Here is a 21871-nt window from a genome sequence, read left to right as displayed (position 1 = left end):
CTGCCTTGCCTGCAATTGAACTGGCTGTCACAGGGCAATGAAAGGCCTGGGAAAGCATCAGCGAGAGAGGCGGGGAAAGCAGTGAGCCCAAGGGAAGCTCTTTTCTGGGAGAAATGAGTGGTTCTGAAGTGCTATAGGTTCCTGCTCTGCTGTTCTCCCGTGAAAGGACGGTGCCCAAGGGGCCCATCTGGAATTAGCTCACCTGCGTCTGGCTGCGTAATGTGGCCTCACACTGTACTTCCAAAAGTTTCTCCTTTCTTAGAAAATAGGCCTCCAACTCACTGCACAGTCAAGTCCCCAAGTGCATCTCTTGTTCCTCCCCCCATCCCGGAACATGAAATGCAATCTACATTATCCGACTTCTGCTTTGATGATTCCCAGGTCGAGCAGGCTCATGGTAATTTTTAAAAAAATGTCAATTTATCGTCTGGAACAAAAGGCCATCTTTGAAGGCAATAAGACGGTGAGACAGATGTATTGAAAAGAATACCGCCTTTCATTGTACCAACCAAGTTTGGTTTTGGAATGACATTTAATAAAAGTCAGCCACTCTGTGTAGGATCATGGATTTGGCATGCCGGGCAGACCAGCTAAGTCTGTACTCTGTCTTTTGCCAGTGGATGTTGGACCATTTCCCCGGGAAACCACAAGGGTATTATTGTGCTTTCTTAAGTATTCCAACAGGATCTGTTCACTAGAAAGAAAAAAATGCCCGCTTCAGCTCAGCCAGCATTTGTTGAGCTTGCTGCCTGCCCAACGCTGGGCTGGTGCCGGGCAAATGTGGACAGAGAAGGCTTTGAGCACTGGAAGCTTCCAGAAAATGTGAAGTGCTAACGCATAAAAGTGAGAGAAGTGTGAGCAGTCAGCTGCACTAAGTGAGCATGAGTCTATGATACGGAATCTGTTCTCAAGCTCACTGTGGACACGGCAGTATCTATGGGGCTGGACCCTCCCTGGCGTATGAGGGTCTGTACCACAGAGCACAGCATAGCAGAGGCAGAAGTGGAGGCAGGCCCTCTGTAAGACAGAATAGTTGTTTTTTTCTGCTTTTTATGAGTATGTCAGGCAAAGAAAACCACAAATGCTTTCCGTCAGTGTTTTTAAGTTATGGGAGTATTTCCTGGTCTCTCCTTTTGGGTCATCCCCGAGGCACTGGCTGTCTGACTATAAATTCCTACAGTTAACCATGTAGCATGTTCACTATAGCATAAACCACACATACACAGTCTTCCTTTGTGTCCACGGGGTCTCACCTACTGGTCTCTCCAGTGAGACACAGATTTACATACACACATACACATGTGGCATATACATGTATGTTGATGTATACACATGTCTAAATGTATACTTATTCACTTACAGAAGTTTGTTTAGAGGATATGTATACATATGCTTACATCAGTCTCCATACATCTGTGGTGGTATGAACGAGGATGGCCCCATAGGCCCCTGATCTAGCTCTCCACTACTCCTCCAGCGCCATGCCTGTCTGCTTCCTACCATGATGACCATAGACTAAACCACAGAACCATACACAAGCCCCAGTTACCTGCTTTCTTTATAAGAGTTGCCTTGGTCTTAGTATCTCTTCACAGTGATAGAGCAGTGACTGAGTCTGTTTACACACCACACACACACACACTACCGAGAGATGAATACAGGTTTTGCTATGCTGGGGAATTTACTGTTGTTGGGTTCCTTCATTTTTTATTTTGTGCAATGCTGCGAATTGAACCTGGGACTTCATGCATGCTAGGCAAGTGTTCTACCACTGAGCTACAACCACAGCTCACTCTATTTACGTGAATAAATACGATTTGAATATGATTTGAACACAAACTGATTAGACTGGGCTAGGGTCTCTGTAAAGTACCTAATCTATAAAATACTGTCTAATTTATTGGGGGGAAATCAATTTGATAATTATTTTATAAAACAATTAAAATCATAAATTCTTGTCCAAAAAAGCCTAGAGCATCATGTTCCTTGCCCAAACAAGCTGGGGCATTGTGCACCCCAAGAGCGACATTAGACACCCTAGACCCTGTTCTACCTGCCCTCCCCAGCCCCTCAGGCTGAGGTCTGAGAAGCAAACGTGTCAAATGTTTACTATACCTGCTGTCTGCCGCGACAATGCTTACCTGGCTGCTTGGTCCCCTAAGGAGCCAATAAAAATGGCAAAGGCATTAACTTGAGGGTCACTTGTTAGGATCTGGGCGAACCGGGCAGGGTTTATTCCATATCGCGAGAGATTGGCGTCGCTTAGGATGATAACAAAATATTCATCAGCTTCTTCTTTGGTAATGTCCTTGATGGCATGTTCTGTCCCCTCGAGGGTGTGGTCCCCGCTCATGCAGAACTGCGAGTGGGCATGCATGGTCTGGAGGGAAGAGCAGGGCGCACAAGCCATGGGTGAGCAACTAACTCCTTTTCACAAACATGGCTTTTCTACTGCCGGCGTGCCAGTGTGGGGGGCTGATGTTCCTTATAAACAGCAGGGTTCCCAAGTGTTCACAATGGACTCTTTTAAAACCCAACCTTCTATTTAAAGCAAGGAAATATGGATTACCCTGAAGAAGGGCAAGAAGGAGGAGAAAATGAGGAACGGGCTGAAGTTCCAGTGCACAGTTAATCTGAAATGCGAACACTGTTTCCACTAGCAAAGGAGTAAATCCATTTCAAAATCATGATGTCTACTGCAGAGTTAATCATGTGAAACTGAACTTATCATTCAAAAAGACTAAGAGAAATATAAGATTTAGAAAACAGAATACCCTAAAGGGCTATTCTTTCCTTTTTATGGAACATGTCTGTCTGATTATGAGGAGTTCTGATCTTAGATGCTCAAACTCAACAAAATACTGATTACTCTGAAAACGCACAGGGAAAATTTAAATTTAGTTAGTGGAAAGGGGATTTAAACAGGAAAAAGGGCTTCTATTCAGTGCTTGAGCATGTTTATCTACTGCTTCTTCTTCTCCTAGCTTTTATCTGACACAGATTCTCACACTATAGAAGGAACAGAATGAACTTACCTTCAGAATTTCTAGTCTCTGCTTGTTATCCTTGGGGATTTTGTTAGCTGAAACAAGGCGAATGTTGTAGCCATCTCCTGAGTGTCCAGCGATGTCGTACTACACACAAGAGAGCATGGGAGTCAGTCAGCAGCAGAATGATCCTTGGTCCTCTAGACTCTGGATTGTTCCAAGTTCAACGTTTGGCCATAAAGGAATGCAGAAAGAGAGGCAGATTGCGCTATCCATAAAGGCAAACCATCGTGGACTCGTTCTGTTTGAGTCCACCTTCTTCTGAGATCTCGGCCCCTGGGCAAGAGGTGGGAAGTATGATGAGGACTTTAGGGGCTACCCCAAATTTCATGTATAAGTCTCAAGGGAGACTGTGTAAGAAGCACACACACAGTATAAAGCAGAATTCCAGCTGCCATATCTGTGTTCTCTATACTATCTCCATAATTGCGGTCAAATCTGGTAAACATAATGGGATATCACTTACGATTACATTAACTTCCATGACAAAAAGGATTCTGCTGATGTAATTAAGTTTACTTGGCTATGAGTTAATCAGAAGGGAGGTTATCTAGTGGTCCTAACCTAATCACACAGCGCCCTTTCGATGCAGAGTGGTTTCCTGGCTGCTGATAGAAAGGGAAGATGTAAAGAGTCAGGGAGATCTGACATGAAGGAGTTAACTATGACAGAGATGGAGGGGATCCTGGACAAGGGCATCAGTAGCCCCCAGAAGTTGAGAGTCCAGGAAAAGGGACCTCTGTCCATGATTAGGAGCAACTCAATTCTACCAACAAGTGCACCCTAAAGCTGCTCCTTCCTCAGAGCCCCAACAGAGAAGCATACACCTCTAATTTCTAAAAGTAAAACACCCTCATAGAAATTAAAGCATAAAAAGGTCAAAATTATCAACAATCATACTCAAGCTAACCTCTGAAAGCATTCTATGACAGGACCCTTGGCGTTTAGTTCCTTCTAAAGGACATGCCGAGCTGCAGAGTCACAAGCAAACACATCAGCACCAACAGAACTCTGGGTGATGTTGACCATGTGACTGTATAATATACTTTTCCTTCCACTTGTTAATGTATGGCTTGCATCTTTCAGTTTAGGAAGCTTTTTAATTCTCTATCTTCTGGGCATACGAAAAAAGTCCCTGACTGTTAAGAAGAGGTCAGCGCTGGGAGCCAGAATTTGAAAAGAGTCAGAGGTCAGTCTTTGCCACTCCCACTGTCCCTCTGACTCCTCCCATTATCTCTCTGAGCCCTCCTACTGTCTCTATGACCCCTCCCACTATCTCTATGACCCCTCCCACTGTTCCTCTGACCCCTCCCACTATCCCTCCGAATCTCTCACCTCTATTAAAAACATTTTGTGAAGATATGGGACACTTGGCAACTGAAGTATCTGTAAGGAAATTAGTGTGGTCTGGGGATGAAGACTTTAGGGGACATTCGGGATATTTGACAGTCTGGTATTAACCATCAGCTATCCTCCAAACCCCTCCTTGTAAGCCCCCACTAGGTTCCCTATCTGTGCCTCTGAAAATAAGCTCTTTAAGGCAGGGTCTTCCGTGCTTCCCCTCTGCACCCTGCGACAATGTCGAGCATAGTTCCCACAGAAACGCCCTGAGAGCCTGCAAACCACGTGGGCCACTATCAGCTCGCCTTTGGTTTGTGGGCTGCATTCTTTTACAATCTAGAAACCAGAATGCTGTTTTTCCTAAGCCAGATGACAAACACAATCTAACATAATGAAGGCTGCCGCGTCTGAAATGGGAAGCAGAAAAATTCCTAGTGAAAGTGCCCCATGTTAAAACAGGAAGTGGGTGAGGTTATCTAGGAAAGACAACTCCACTTCCAATGGGCTGAAACTGTGTGCTGTGGAGATGATGCTGGAGATGAAGACATTGTATCCATTCCCAGGAGGATATAACCGGAGGGCTACACAGGATGGCTAAACCTTTCAAAACTATAAATCTGGCTACAAACTTCCAGGTGAAACATGCTCTTATCTCCTACTCTGATAAATGTTACATCTTAAGGACCTGTGAAGCCAAGATCAAATTATGAGTATGTGGCTTCCTTGAAGCTTATGGAACACAGCAATACAGGGATATCTGGCCTCTGGTCCCGTCTGGCTGCCCCATAGACCTTGATATACGTACACCATCTGAGCCTGCCCTAGGAAGGCAGACCTAAGAAAGGAGCCCATGAAGGACCTGAGAGAAGAGGTGGGACATTCATCAGGGTGGTTAGACGTTAGATGAAGGCCTGGCCCCAGGTCCCATGTCCACTACTCCGGGGAGGGCTTGGTCAGTGGAGAGCTAAGCAGGAGCTGAGGGGTTATGTATGCTTTGCTTTCTCCCCCCACTTTTTGCGGGACCACGCATTGAGCCAGGGCCTCAGCTATGCTAGGCAAGCACTTTACCACTGTGTTCTATCTCTAGCCCTCTTTTTTATTTTGAGAGAGGGTCTTACTAAGTATTTCAGGCTAGCTCTAAAATCACTGGTATCCAGGTGGGTTGGAACCTGCAAAGCTCCCACCTGAGTAGCTGGGCCCAGGCCTGTACCCCTAGGGTGCTCAAGTACCTAGGAGGGACTCACACAGAGGGAAGGAGCTGATTCCCATGCTGCACTGCGGCAGGAATGACTCTGTTTCTTCCTCCCTTTTAAGAGGTGGTAGGAATTAGATAATAATGTACCTCAACATGTTTAAACAATAATTTCCTTCTCCTTAGAACTGTCTGAGTTCAAGGAAAACATGTATGAACCCACTCTGTTCTTATTTGTGTGAGATTATGTAGCCCAGGCTAGCTTCAAGCTCATGATCCTCCTGCCTCAGCATAACAGGAGTGTGGTATCACAAGCTGAAGTCATTCATTTCCATTCTCTAACTCTTGTCTCTACTGTTCACTCAGGCTGGGCCCTGCCAGTACCATCATGTGAACTGTTGGGACAGGCCACACACGTTTCCCTGGAGTAGCACAGGATTCAAAAAACAAGAGCCTCATTGTCCCTATCAACCACCCTATGTTAAGGCTGTAATTTTTCTAAGTGGCCCACAAATTATCCTGGAAATCTTCGAGGAGTCCTGTCCTTAGCATTCAGCATAAATACTAGATGGCAGCTGTTGAGTAGGCCTCTCTCTAATGCTTCTTTGCTTTACAGTTTGTTTGGATCCCCTTGCTAGGTTTGTTTTGAAAGCCTCATTCCTTTAGAGGAAGGTATAACAAATAGAAAGCAAAACATGTCTCAGTGAAGACACAGATCTGCATCTGTTAATCCAAGACACTACAGAGAAACAGCGAGCGATTCCCCAAGCTTTTCCTACATCTCTCCTTAAGCTTTTGGTGTCTCGTGACCAATACTTCTATGTCAACTACTGAGTCCATTCTGAACAGATTCAGCAAACCATGCATTTTTTGGGGGGGAGTCCTATCTCTGGTTAGTAGCACAAATATACTCAGAGTCTAAACCAGATAGGATGACTAGTCTCCATATTTAAACTCAAGGAATGTCCTCAAGGCACTGGGAAGGGAGGAATTACAGGCACTCAGCTAAGTGTATAAAGGAAGGGATTTCTCAGCAGGCATCTCTCGGTGAGTCATCTTTCTATAGTCTTCTGGGAAGTAACACAGCCTTCCTGACCAAGATACCATCAAAGAAATCATGTCTACCACACCACATTTGCATGGTGAGATATTAAACGTAGAAGATAAAAGATGGTAAAATAGGCTTACTTTTGAGTGAATTGCTGAAAATACTGACTTGGCATAAGTTTGGGCATAAGTAAAACAGAAAAATATAGGATAAAAAAGTAAGAAAGATCCTCAAACATGGGGTTAAAAGTCCTGGCATTTTACTGTCTCATGGTGTGGACTGGGCCAAGTATTTAACTTCTCTGAATCTTGGTTTTCTCAGCTGTGGAAAGGGGATGGTGAAAATGATCCCTAGCCCTAAGGTTCTATGCCAATTTAATACCCAAGAGAAGGAATGGAAAGCCGGCTTCCCACAGTCTGAGGAGCACTGTGTCTTGTATTTGTCTGTTGAGGGGAGAATGATTCCTACAAGGGAGGTGAAGATTAACCGCACTTTCTACGTAGGGAAAGTCCTCAGAGTTATAAAGAACATGACTCAGGAATTGGTTCTAGAATAGTGGCTTTTTTATTTTTTTCTGTATTGAGGACAAAACCTAGGACCCTTGTATATAGGCTAGGTGTCCTGGTTAGCCTTATCACTAACCCAGGAAGACAGGACCTCTGTTGAAGAACAGCCTGGTCTGGGGTCCTGACTGTGAGCGACTGGCCGATGGGGGACCCAGCTCTGTAGATAGCTCCATACCTAGACAGAGGAACCTGGGCTGTATAAGAAAGCTGAGCACAGCCGTAAGCAGCATTCCTCCAGGGTTCCTGCCCCGACTCCCTCAGTGGACGGAGACCCAGGAGTGTGAACCAAACACGCTGCTCCTCCCTACAGTGCTTCTGGTCTTGGTGTTTGTCGCTGCAGCAGAAGGAGACCAGAACCCAAGCTGCATCCCAAGCCCGCAACAGAGCTTTCCTAATGCTGCCTTGCATTTAACATGTCTTAGCTATGGAATCCTTTCTCCAAATGAAAAACTGTATGAAGTCCACATCATGCAACACAGTGCGGAATCAAGATAAGTGCGGCCGTTTTAGCAGAGCTGGGGGTAGGGGTCCCTAACCCCACAGGCTTCCCATTGGCTTCCTTTACACCATTTGCCTCAGAGTGTGGCTTACATACATACCTTCATAGAAATACTCTATCTTAAGTTATTGTCTCTCCAAAGTCCAACTCCTGATGAGAGAATAAACCTATTTTTCCGATACTGTTCTTTGAATATTTCGCTGAAAAACAGTCACCAGGCTTTTGGTGTTACTGGAGTACTTTGAAAAGAAAGTCTATTTTAAGATGACAATGAAAACTCCCAGGAGCTTGGAGAAAAGAGCAAACTTGAGTGAAGTCAAAGGGAAGGAAAGAGTCCAGTTTATACAACCGACAGCATTCCAAGTGCCATGCGGACCGCGGGATATGGCTGATCACCAGCTTGGAGCTGACGCTGACGTCAGGAAACTGCTGTACTGGGAAGATGTGAAGTCAGCTGCTTGAACACTAGGAGGTACTTTAAAGACTTCAAGTGGCTCAGCGAATGTCATGCTGCTGAATTACCTTTCCGTCTCAGAAACTCTCATGCTCGAGGGTCCCTGCGGTTTGGCACAGGCTGTGCTAATCGGGAATAAGAGAAGGCAGATTCCAGACTCTTGAGTGAGCCCCCAGGACAGACTGTAACGACCCACAAGTCAGCACTGAACTCTAGCCAAACACAACACAAGCAGATGCCAAGAGGGATGGGGAGCACACAGACCACCAAAGGGGGTGGGGCTGCTGAAGGCTGAGAAGCAAACGCAGAGTCGATGCCTTCACAGCCCCGGGCTGACTGCAGAAGACTGAGCTGAGGTAGGAGCTTCAGAGCACATGGCTAGATCCTAAAGACAGCGTGTGATGCTACCCTGGGAACTCCATAACCATCATCTGCTCATGAGTCACTCTCTGTTTTCTGAGGAAGTTACGGACTCGCAGTAATTATTACTGGACCTTTTCTTCTTTCAAGAACAAGAAACTGAAAGTATGGAATAATAATGACATAAGGAATATCAACTATTTCTAAAAACAGACCAAAAAAAATCAAGTATTTCTAAATGAGGAAAAATCCACCGATGCGGCTGGAGTCTGAGGGGACAGAGCGAGTCTCACTTCTTCCCCCTCTTCCTTTGTGCTATGTGCACCTTTTCCTCGTGTGCCCTCAAATACTTAGAAACAGGAAAAGCACTCACAGAGTTTGTGACTCTGTCACCCTCCTGTCCCCTACAGAGGGGGCCTTGGGGTCTCAGCAGAGACGGGAGGGCCTGTGGCCAATCACACCTCAGACATGGCAATCTGCCAGTCTGCAATATGCAAGGATGGAGGAAGACTCGGAAAGAGCTGGAGAAACAGATGTTGGGGCAGGTTCAAACCCAGGCCCTTCTGAACACCAGGAGGGCTGCGGTTATTTATACTGGTCCATGGCTGTCTAGACACCCACTGGCCATCAGGGGTCAAAATGATTTAAATACACATTTTCTATTTCGAAAGAAATGAAGATGCAATCACACATGAGGTGTGGGGCACGAGATGGGAAAGCTGACGGCATCCTCGGGAGCCTGCTGCCTCACCTGCTCCAACAGGAGCCCTGTCTGCCGCCATGGTACTCCTCTGAGCAGCCTGTCCTCATCCTGTCAGAGTGAGTCTTTGAACTCTTTCTCATGCTAAGTCATGTGCTACATGCATTTGGACCCCTGCACTGTGGAGAGCCTTGCAGCCCCACAGTACTTCCTGCTGGGTGCCGCTCATTCCTTTGCCCAGGGACCCCAGGAGGGCCAGTGGGCTGCATCCTTCATAAGGAGCCTAAGCAAATGACACATCAATTTGATTCTTGTTTGTAGAATAAAACAGAGACATGGCATGGGAAAGCCGGCTTAAGGCAACTGATTCGATTGTCTGTTTCTCAGGGGTTGTTTGATCCAGTACAAAATCTAGAGTTCCTATGTTTGGGCTGTGTGTCTGTCCCAGTGTCTGTACACACCACGTCTCCCTTTGGTATCTGCTGTGATGCCAGGCCTTCCTGTGCGGGATCACGATCAGCTGGCTCACAGCGGCTGCAGTACAGCGGCTAGGGAGTCCCTCCTACACTTGGACCTCTGAAATGGAGGAGTTGTTAGCACAATGAAGGAGAAGCTGGGGATGAGCAGAAGGCTGATTTCTCCTTCATTACTGTCTGTTCACTGTTTGTGTGAAAAGAAAAAGTGAAGCAGAGAACAGGACATTGCCAGGCTGTGCACAGCCCCTGGCTGGTGATGGGGTGTCAGTGCTAAGGCTGGAGCGGGGGGGGGGGGGGGAGTGCTAGGATGAGGATGCCCAGTGAAACTTGAGAACAGACTTTGGTGTTTGTAGGAAACGGCAGACACAGCTTGTCGCATGCTTTTCTCTGTGGGAACCAGAGGTTTATCAGGCCCTTCAATTACGTTACTATTACAACGGGGAAGCAGTGGCCCACTTTCCCTGCAGACAAATGAGCTGGCGATGAACCAGTGTCCATGGTTCTGGGTGGAGTCTGCACCACGGCTGACTCACTCCTGAGCAGAAGTGATCCCCAGCTCGTGCTGTGCGGTTACCTTGAACTTCTCCTCGTAGTTCTCGAAGGCTTCCATGACCATGCACACGGCCTCCATGGAGCGCTCCAGCCGGCGATCCACCCCGTTGAAGCGGTACATGCTGCCAGAAACATCCACCACCAGGCGCAGGCGCTTGGGTTTCTGCTGTGGGCTACCCAGCTGAGGGAGGGAATGGAGGGAAACCATGGTCAGCGGCCATCCTGGGTTCTCACAAGTTCTGCAGTGCCAGCCCAAGGTGGGCAGATCTGCCCCAGGCTCAGGCCTGCACAGGGCTGTCCCAGTGGGTAGAGGGATCACATGGGAAGCGCTTCCCCTGAAATACAGTAAAAGCTGCCTTCTAGAGGATGTCAGTTTAAAAATAGTGGTTTAAAAATACAGACCTGGAGGGCTAGAAACCCAGTGTTCGCTATGTCTCAGCCCCCCACCCCGCCTGCCCCATGAGCACATGTGTGATTGGAGGGTAGCCCACATCAGCTTCACTTGTATCTGTTACGCAGTCACTTGAAGATCATTCTCTACCTGGGCTGAAGGGGGGCCAGCCTGCTAAGGCACGGCTATGCGAGAGGAGTCTGGCCAAGAAAGTAAGGAAGCATTTTCAGAACGGCTCAATTCTTTAAGCTTTTTTTTTTTTTGAGCCAGTGGACTAGTGTTTCTTTTTTCTTTTCTTGGCAGTTAAAGTGGCATTGAGCTGCTGTCTGGCAAAAACTACTGATTAAAACGTGAAACCTCATGGGATTGGTTTGGAGCCCAGATCTGCCAATGTGGAAAATTAAAAAGAAAAGAGTTTGTCAGTAGCAATAAATAAGAAAAATCCCAGATTATTCTGTTAAATACTTGCTGACATGCATAAAAAATAATCAGCAGAACTAATGATTTCAAGAAAATACTATAGGGTCCGGTGAGAGGGCTTGGTAGGTAAGGTACATGCCATCAAGCCTGACAACCTGAGTTTGAGTCCCAGGGCTGCACGGTGGAAGGGGAGAACTGACTTCCACATGCCCACGGTGGCATGCACGGCCCACACACATACACAAGCTAGATCAATACAAACTGTAAACACCATAGATGCTTAGAGGATAATAGCAGGAAGCCAGCTGAATACATTCCTTTAAAACTTGCTGAGTCTGCCCCAGTTAGAAGCGGGGGCACACTCGTCCATGACTAAGTCACAGATGTGTCCGAATGCTTGCTTACCACAGTGACTCAGTAAGGGACGCAGCTGTTGGTTCATGGCAAAGGCACAGGAATAATAGCCCCCAAATTACCACCAGATCCACTCCGAGTAAACATTTCAACACAGTGGCGCACCCACTCTTAATCACTGAGCCCCTGCTCTCAGCCGCTACTCAGCAGGTTTGATTGTCCAAGACCACAGAGTTCACTAACATTCAATATTTGACTACGTACGACAAATGCTTATTTACTATAATTAGTGTAACTCAGGACAGAATTCCTTGTTTCCTAAAAACTGAAGGCATTTGGTGGACACAGACTGACTTCCAGGAGAGCAGGAAACCATGGAGATTGTTGCTTGAAGAATCCTCTTGGATCACAAACAAGTGTCCCCGTTTCTCTGCCCATGGAGTACCCACTCTGCATCTGGGGAGTGGACCTGTAGGCAGCCACATTGTGGCTCTCTGGAGGTTCTGCTGACGGGATACGGTGGTCAGTACTTGTTCTCTTATTCCCTCTGAGGTTGCCTGGGCTGGGTGGGTAGGAAGGCTGGCTTTCCGTCTACTCAAGACTAACTCCACGAACTACCTTCTTCAGCTCGAGGAACTAGCATCTTCAGAACTTCTCTGCCTGGTTGGACTGTAGGTCACAGTTTGATCCTTGCTTCTAAGACCCCCTAGATTTGATGAAGGCTACCCTACCTTTGAGCTGATTTTGAGATAGGGTGTCTTTATGTAGCCCTGGCTGTTCGGGAACTCGCTGTATAGATCAAGATGCCCTTGAACTCACAGAGTTTCTGCCTCCTGAGTCTTGGGATTAAAAGAATGTATCACCAGGCCTGGCCCTTGTATCAACTGTTTTTAAATAATCCTATATATATTGTGTGCGTGTGTTTCATGCCTTGATGAGACTTTGTATTTATCTGTCCTTACAGAATGCTTTCTGTAGTTGTATATTCTGGGCTAATGTTTTGACACATTTCATGAACTCTCTACAGAAGACTGAACTATGTGTATCTGAGGCTCAGTGCTCCCCATTACTTACTTGAGGTTCCAGGTCACCCCGACGTTTGTAGATGGCTTTTTCTCCAGCCAGCCCATCAATGATCTTGGCATCGTCTAGTTCCCCAGTAGCTTGGTGTCTTAGCCACTGTCTTTCTTTACCTTTGGCCTGCAATGTCACAAACACATGCGCATGAATCTTTATGTACCCTGTCCTGTAGTTCCCTGACACACTTCTGTGCATGAACAACAGGAAACACACCGGGATCCTATCAGTAGGAGATGGTTCTGCAAGAATGTCGTCTCATGTTCCCTGCTCTGCTCACAAGAAAGACTTTTTGGCTGTGTTCTGCTGTCAGTTGTAATTGTTTTAACACGCGGAACAATACAAAGGACATACGAACAGGAAGGCAGTATGCAAATGAACCCCAGGGGAAAGTTCAGTGTCTGGAAATGTAACGATGACGTATTTCTTACCGATTTTCTGTCACAGAGAACCTAGAGAATTTACGAGGTAACAAAATAATCAGCTTTAACTTGTTAACAGCCAGAGTCTGTAAGCCGATCTTCAGCAGTCTCCCTCTGGCCAGCAGCCTTGGTATTCAAATTCCTGGGACTTAAGTGCAAACTAAAACAGCCGAGGGAGACAGGAGCAGCCTGTGCCCCATGCGGCTCTCTGCTTCTCGAGATCTGGAAATCATCTGAATCACTTTTTGAAAGGTATTTCCATGTATGCTTTGCCATGGTAACTTACAACTATGCCAGGTTGCCCAAGAGGACAGTCAAATGATAAAGAACCCTGGATAGTTTTGTGCCAACTTGACACAAGCTAAAGCCATCTGAGAGAAGGGAACTTCAAACTGAAAAAAAAAAAAATGCCTGCATAAGATCAGCTGTAGGCAAGCCTGTAGGGCATTTTCTTAATTAGTGATCAATGGGGGAGCTGCCTGCGCACTTTGGTTGATACCATCCCTGGGCTGGTGGCTCTGGGTTCTGTAAGGAAGATGGCGGAGCCAGCCACGAAGAGCAAGCTTAGGAGCACCCCTCCATGGCTTCCGTGTCAACTCTTGCTTCCAGGTTCCTGTCCTGACCTCTTCAATGACAAACAGTGCCTTGGAAGAATAAGCCAAATAAACCCTTTCCTCCCCACATGGCTTTTGGTTGTGTGCTTCACCGTATCAACAGTAACCAAGACAAATCCTAACATCCCAGTCAAGGCACAGGATTGGGAGAGCCCATGACCACAGCTACATTGGGATGTACACCAAAGGAGCTTTGGAAATGCAAATCAAAATATAGAGAAGAATGGAATTATAGTAAGAATTTGAGGATTTTATATTTGCTTTATGGTAACAGAAAGGGGGTTAGATTTAGTTTACTCCAGCCGAGACAGGCACCAAAAGAAGGTGATAAGATGCAGGAGTGAAATCATCACTGGCTAGTATGGTCATGGAGCAGCTAGTGGGGCGGGTGGGGAAATCCTCAGGTCGGTGTCTTTGATTCAAGAAAATGAGTGAATGGATGCTTAGCAATGGGGCATCTGTTATCTAACACTGCATAGGATTCTATACCAATACAGACCCTATATTCCCCCGAACCCAGCTCAATAATCTAACCGCTGTACTGCTTGATGGTAGCCAAGCACTGCAACCATCTTCACGTTGACCTTTCCTTGTTTTTCCTACTTGCTGATCATGTGAGAGTCAGTCCTCAAAGACGACAGGCAGTGGCAGCCACAGCTCTGCAGCGCAGTGCCTTCCAAGCACCAAAGAAAGTCAGGTCTGAGAGGAAGCCTGTGGCGTGACCAACCAGTCAAGAATGACAAGAGAAGCCAGGTGGTGGTGGTGCAGGCCTTTAATCCCAGCACAAGGGAGGCAGAGACAGGTGGATCTGTGAGTTTGAGGCCAGAGAAAGTTCCAGGACAGCCAGGGCTACACAGAGAAGCTCTGTCTCAAAAAAACAAAACAAACAACAACAAACAGAATGACAGGAAAAGGAGGAAGCCAAGTCCTGACCTCTGGTTCAGGGGAGTGGCCTGCGAAGAATGTCCGTCTGACCTCTGATCACAGTGGGGAAGGAGGCTAGAAGACTAGATTTGCACCATCCTCCCACACCCGTAGCTACACATCTCACCGAGACTTTACATGATCTAAGCTCTGTCCCAGTGTGTTCATCCTGTTTCCACAAACTTATGGGATTCTTGACAAGAATATGCATGTGGGCCAACTGCCCACCAGAACTAAAATATCCGTGCTGGTGATCTGGGAGCTTTCTTCATTTCACGTTTATATTAATATACCATTATTCAAACATGGTAATTTTCATAAAGGAATATATAAATATATAATATATAAAATTCTCTTAAAATCCAAGTTTTTTAAAAAAAGGGGGGGAAAACCTGTTTTGCTAAATGGACAAACTGCCCAATTATGTTCTAAATATTTATGTTGACAGTCACAGATTAGCGCCATGTTCAGAGAACTTCTTATCGGTGGTGGCAGCTGACGTGACTGCTGAATGTTCACTGTTTACAGGACATTTGTATCACCACACGTCAGGCCCGGGGAAGGAACGCTGCAGTAGAGATGAAGGATGGGAGAGTGCTATGACGGACGAGGCACGGCCTCTGCCAGCATGAACGAAGACCAGCTACAGCTACCTGCACAACACACACAAGACGGGGCTGTCAACATTCCATCGTGGACGGCAGCAGGGGTCATGAGGTCACTACTCTAGCCCGAGGAACTATTGGCAGTTCATGGTTGTGGGAAATTATTCTTCAGTGCTACAGGCATTGGTAAGTTGCTTATGCTCTGGTATGCTCTGGTAATAACCACACACCCATCCTCATGGAACCCTTAGTAAACCCAGTGAATCTCTAAACAAGACACAAAAGCTGGAGGGACACTTGAGAGGAAGGAGTTCGGAAATGTGTGTGCGTGTGTGTGCGCGTGCACGCATGCAGGATGGGTTGGAGGGCTGTGGGGACATATGATCAAAATACACTATGCACATGACCAGACTGTCAAAGAATAAACATTTTTAAAGGGCAGACATTTAATTAACAGTATGCCTTCTTTACTGAGGACCCTGCTCAGTGTGCACGTGAAAACATGTCCAGCACTCTGCATCTCTAGGGAGCTGCAGGTTAAAACAGCCGTGAGATATCACGCCAAGCCTAGGAATGGCCAGAATCCAAAACTCTGATAGCACCAAATGTGGGCGAGGATGGGGGATGGTGGAAAGGCTACAGCCATGTGTGAAGACAGTTTGGCAATTTCCTGCAGAATCAAACTCACTCTTACCACCCAGCAACTGCATGCTTTAGTATTTACACAGCGAGTAAGAAACCTGCATCTTTACAGAAATCTGTATATGTTTTATGCAGAACTGTAAAACCTGGGAAGCAACCACGATGTAAATGCATAAACTGTGATGTATTCTGGCAATGGGATATTATTTAACACCAAAAGGAATGAGCCATCAAAGCTGTAGTGATCTTGCTGTAAAGTGACCAGAGCACCACGGTTTGTTATCTTGTAGGTTACCACCGTGTGGGGCTGGAGAGACGGTTCCATGGTTAGAGCACCTGCTGCTCTTGCAGAGGACTCAAGTTCAGTTTCCAGCATCCATGTCAGGCGGCCCACAGCTTCCGGTAACTCCAGAAGGGGATCTGAGCCCCACTTCTGATCTCTCCAGGTACTGCACTCACATGCATATACACAGTCATAAGTCTGCCTTTGATCTCAAGACTTAAGAGGCAGAGGCAGGAGGATGGAAAGTTTGAGGTTAGCCTGAGCCTCAAAGGCCCTGTCTCCACCCACTGGGAGTCCTGCATTTTGTATTCAATTTTAATAATATTTCCCCAGTAATTTAATTTCTACTGGCTATTATAAAAGCAGTTGTCTGTGATGAAGTTACCCAATCTGAGTGGGACTGAAGCTGTGCGTTGGAGCGTCGTCTAGCTGGTTTCTGGCCACACTTTGCACACTCACTGGGGAAACACCCATGGCTACTGGGATTACACAGCAACGTCAAAACAGCTGGAGGGGTTTACTCAGTCACAGGATTGGCTGAAGGGGGCAGGAAGGGGGTCGAAGTTTTGGCCACAATCTGCGGTTTTATAGTTTACACGAGGCCTCATCCATTCCTGGCCAGTATCTTTGCTTTTAAGCATCCTCATGAATATGACCTGACTATAGACCTGCCTGAAAACAGCCCCCTATGGCCTACATAGATTCAACAGGGAACATGAGCAAATGCTGTGTTGGCATCTGGCTAACGATCGTATATAAGAATTACATGTAGGATGGAATATTGGAGTTAGAAGAAGGTAACAGGAGCCTGACTTCGGGCTCAGACCCCTGCATCACTGACCACACGACCCAAGAAACTGTGCTACCTATGTAGTCTTTAGTTTCATTATTTATAAAATGGGGCAAAAGATCCATATTCCAGGGGCCCGTGATGGCTGTGATGGCTCTCTCAGCTGGACTGCTACAGCCTGTAGATCTTGAAATTAGGTGTCTAGTTAATCATTTGTAGAGTTCTTTCCTTGGAAAATGAAAGTTTCTCATGCTTTGGCACAGTTTAGCTCTTTTTAAAAATGAAGACATAGGGTGGAGAATGGCTCAGCGGCTAAGAGCGCTGAAAGCATCTCCAGAAGACTGGGTTCAGTTCCCACATCAGGTGGCACGCAACTGCCCCTAGCGATCAACACCCTCTTCCGGGTTTGTGGGCACTGCATATGTACGACATTCTTCATTCATTCACACACAACAATAAAAACAAAAAAATAAAAAGGGCCGGGCGGTGGTGGCGCACGCCTTTAATCCCAGCACTCGGGAGGCAGAGGCAGGCGGATCTCTGTGAGTTCGAGGCCAGCCTGGTCTACAAGAGCTAGTTCCAGAATAGGAACCAAAAGCTACGGAGAGACCCTGTCTAGAAAATCAAAAAAAATAAAAATAAATAAAAATAAAAAGGAAGTCTCAAAGTTTTGGGTTAAGACAGGATTATAGCTACACCACACTCTCTAATATCTAGCAAAACATGATGAGCATTCCTTCAAAAGAACAATACCAAAGAGTACACTGAAGGCAACCAAAATCAAACTCCAAGGGAAGGAAATATAAGGGAGCAGTGCAGAGTCTGGCTCGACTCCCCCCACCAATCCTCCAAAGCTTTGCTCTCTGGACAAAATATCTGAGAGCATGAATCAGTTAGGGAATTTGCTGAACAGAAATAACAGTTTCTCCTTAGGAAATGCTGAAGTATCTTAATCACTATTTAAGCTCTACTGGTCCTGAGGCATGGAGAGCATTGTGAAACAGGGAAAAGCTGGGTCAGGGAAGGGCAGGAAGAAGAGGTGGTGAGGATATAGAGAAAGCATTCCCTGGCTGATCTAATCAGTCCCTCTGCTTCTTCAGGAACAGTAAAATGATTTGTGGGCAGAGAATTCTATCTGTGAACTTCCAGGAGAGGTGAGATGTCCATAGATCTTCCCCGAGGGGAGTCAGGAAGTCACTGTCTGGGAGGGTTACTGGTAAAATTCCTGCTTCCTGGACAGGATGAAAGGTGAGGTCAGCTGTTTTCCCTTGGAGAACTTCGCTAAGAAAATCCTGGGGTGAGTACAGTTTATGTGTTGATCCTGAAATGGCTTCTACTGCTCAGGGCACAAATAAATTTCCCCAGCTGTTTTGGTGTACGTCCGAGGAAAGGCTACCTGTAAGTTATCCAGGATGACTCGAAGGGCATGCACCTGCCGCTGGACCGCGCCAGAAAACCTCTCATAGGTGGCGGCGTCATACTCGCTCATCTGGATCTCCTTTAGCCTGAAACCAGAGGGGGAGAGAAGACAGCTGCTTACACCGTGTTTGTGGGAGCCTTTTACCCTTGCTTGCATACGGGTAGGACTCTAGCAATTCCTTGGTGACTCAGAATGACTTCGAGGAGAAAATGCAAGGGATGATGTCACCAGCAATACCCCTAGATTTAAAGAATAGGAATGCCCACAGGTGTACCGGTAACTGTTGAACCAGCTGTCCCCCAGGACAAAGGAAGAAGCCCTGACTGTACTGCATGTGTGACTTCTCTCATGCAAACACCAGTTGACTCACAAGTGCCTTTAGCTGTGGCTCCAGGGGACCTGATGCCTTCTGCTGGCTTCAGAGATAGTTCATTTAAGTCAAAACAAAGCACAGCCATTTGAAGCTAACCTTAAATAGGAGGGTTTCACAAAATAAAGTTTTCCAATGTGATAGCCATAGCGCACTGATTTAACACACATTTCCATGCATGTCTATAAATATTAAAGGTGCTGATATCAGGACAAAGGAATAAGTAATTCCTCTCTCAAGAGCCTAAGCATGATACAGTCTTCACATTTTTTTTGTGTATGTGTAGACACAGAACCTATATGCATAGCTGAAATTATATATAAAGTCTATTTATCACCTGAGGTCGGGAGAAGAATCTCAAATGAGGGAGAATGAGCTGTTTCTATTCTTCAATCTCAGGTAAAACACCAGGAAAATTACAGTCGGAAGGGTGGAAGCTCAGAACTCCATTTACGTCTGCGATAAGACCACAAGTCTCCAGTCTGCAGCACAGTGACAGGCACAGAGCGACACTCAACACGTGCTGCTACCTAATACTCTGAGAGCACTGGCTATCAAAAAGGTAAACACTGATAAGGCCACTATAATATCCAAATGCCACCCAAGGTGACAAGCCCAGACGCCCTTCTGGATCCTATTGCCTTGCTGTTCTAAAGAACAAAAGGGAATGTGTGTATGAGACTTTGCCTCTTAACAGTACCTCTTCTGTTTAGTCTTGACAATCTCCTAATTCTCTAAGTTTCATTAGCTTAAGTCATATCACCGCGTAAAGGAAACGGAAGCTGGGCACAATGAAAACTGTAGGATACGCCATGTACTACTTCATGCCTAGTCAACATGTGCTTTCTCTGAGAACACAGGCTAGTGCTGACTGGGAAATGTGGGGACAGAGCTTGTCCTTGGAGCAGGGTAGAAGGGAAAGGAAACAGGAAACACCCAGGCAGCTGGCAAGGCACCTGGAGCAGAGCAGCCTTTGGAGAGAGCAGAACTAGCTTTAGCTACACAGCTATTGCTGGGGTGATCATCTTGCACCCCCAAACATCACATGCGATTTTAATTATGAGGAAACCTGGAAATCGTATTTCAGATTGCGTCAGCCTTCACAAAGAACACTCAGAAGCTATTCACAGTGGACAATAAGTCCTGAACCTTAGAGACTGAAGCAGGGAATTTGAGTCTCTGGGTTCGATGTGCCTCCTATTGCTGATATTCTCAGGCCCCTCAAACAGCCTGCACACGTTTCTGCTTCCTTCCCTTTGGGCAAAGCTCCAGTGTGCAGCTGTGTCACACCCGGGGAACCAGTGAGGAGCATGCTGTTGATGTGGGACCTGGCTAAAGGGTATATTTATCATTATGAAAGAGTCTGGGAATTTTCGTCCTTATCTTTTTCTATAGGCTAGACTTAAATACTGTGATTTGGAATCAAGTATGAGGGAAGCAACATAAGCTGAGATGAAGCTGATTAGCTCTGCAAACCACGTGGGTGACCAGCCCACCAGGCAGCTCTTCCCTGCTGTCAGTCACTTGTTGGTGACATTCTGTATGTGATCTACAAGTCTTACATTGGTGTCCCTGTTAGTCAACTTCGAGTGATCAATTCTTAATGTGCAGGGTCAATATCCGGTTTCAATCAAGGCTAACTGATGTTGTGAGGCCATCGGTCACATTAGGCCCTTCATACTGCAGTAGACTGGTGAGGACTCCCTAGTCCCAACCAGGGACTGACAGGGGATGCCATCCAGGCAACCCTCCAGATGTAGTTTCATCATCTGTAGATTTACCAACCCTAGATCAAAAAGATCCAGAAAAAATTGCTTCCATACCAAGCATCCACAAATCTTTCTCATTAACTAAACATTCATTCATTAACTAGATACATGGCCTGATATTCCATAAATACTTTTAGAAAGAAGAAAACCACACACGTATGTCATTTCATTGAAAAGAATCAAGTCTTTAGCAGGGACCTGGAACCATAGATGTCACCACAGATTCCAAGGACAAGTGCTAGCAGGTGACACGGGCCTCCTGAGTGCACATGTGTGTCACTGACTCTCTGAGGGTTTTGCCACACTCCAGGGTCTGTCCTCATGGCCCCAGGGGCTGTAAATGCATCAGGACTGACCTCACTGTACTCACGTCTCACTCTGCCATCGGAAGCAATCAGATGATGGTAGAGAATTATTACTACGAAAATGAATGTACGTATAAGGCTTAAATGTGGGTCTGTGGGAATTCTGTCTTATTTCAGCGCTTATGCGTAGAGACACAGTCTGCGATATTTATGACAAGATGAGATAATATCTTGGATTAGCTTCAAAACAATCCGAGTGGAGAATGAGAATGGTATTAGGGGCGGGGTCCACAGGGTTCATGTGTTTTTCTTCCACTGTGGGCCTGAAAAGGTCCATAATAAAACGTTAAAGGCAAATTTTTGGCAGCCCGTCCTAAGTAGATACTCACCAAATGGGTTGCGAACCCCATTTCTGTCTGAGTATTTTCCCCCTTGTTGTTTGGTTGTGCCAGCTTTCCTGGGATCTCTGTGTGGTTTATTTCCTCCTTCTGACACCCTGCACGCCCCCTCCCTTCACGGCCTTACAGTACTCTCCTCTGCTCGGCTGAGCTGCTCCTCTGCAGTACTGAAGACTCAGGGATGGTCCCCACTCACTTCCCTCTCCAGTCCCTGTCTCAGAGCCACTATATTCGACTGTCTCAGGATCCCAGGTGACCCCTGACCCCTGTAGGTTCTTATTCTAGTGGCAACCAGAGAAGAGGTAGCTTACTGATGGCTAAGTGCCACTGCAGTCTTTCTGCCTCCTGGGGAGGTCATGGGTCAGGGTACTCTGTATGTCCGTGTAGGCAAATCAGAGGGGACAGTTGTGTAAAGGCTGGGGGTACAGCAACAGCAGCCATTCATTAACCGAAGAGGAGAATGATGCATGCCTAATTATTAGTTTTTCTTCTCAAAGGAAACGTTATTATTCATAAGAAATGTCAAGCCATACTTCAGTTCTAATAAGACTTTTCATTATGATATGACTTTCCTCCCACGTTTTCTGAGAGATTGCTACCACTTTGATCCCTAAGAAGTCACCCACCCTCACAACTTCTCTGAGAAGAGAGTGGGAAGCTGCTCGTCTCCAGAGAGGGCAGCACTGACTTACAGCGGGCATGCATTATTCACCTGCTATACTCACGGGGGTCCTGAGGCAGGCAGGCTTTCCTGAGAGCGCGGCAGGCGGGCCCAGCATTTCTGTCTCTATTGTTCTGCTGTTTACTTGTAGGATGTGAAGGTAAGGCACATAACAACATACCAGATGTTCC

The 21871-nt window shown here is 46.4% G+C and overlaps 1 protein-coding gene across 1 annotated transcript in view; it reads right to left on the bottom strand.

Moving 5' to 3' along the window:
• Positions 1-21871, bottom strand: part of Vwa8 (von Willebrand factor A domain containing 8) — a 304908-nt gene that overhangs the window by 1169 nt on the left and 281868 nt on the right. The window contains exons 40-44 of the mRNA XM_075950004.1: positions 18154-18262; positions 12475-12600; positions 10258-10416; positions 3036-3134; positions 2142-2380 (exon numbers count right to left, since the gene is read on the bottom strand). Coding sequence (XP_075806119.1) covers positions 2142-2380; positions 3036-3134; positions 10258-10416; positions 12475-12600; positions 18154-18262 — 732 coding nt within the window. The remainder of the gene's footprint in view (positions 1-2141; positions 2381-3035; positions 3135-10257; positions 10417-12474; positions 12601-18153; positions 18263-21871) is intronic.

Source organism: Microtus pennsylvanicus, chromosome 15 (assembly GCF_037038515.1).
Source record: "Microtus pennsylvanicus isolate mMicPen1 chromosome 15, mMicPen1.hap1, whole genome shotgun sequence".
In the NCBI taxonomy this organism is placed as follows: domain Eukaryota; kingdom Metazoa; phylum Chordata; class Mammalia; order Rodentia; family Cricetidae; genus Microtus; species Microtus pennsylvanicus.
The sequence above is the reverse complement of the archived record's forward strand: the minus strand, read 5'-3'. Positions and strand labels throughout refer to the sequence as shown.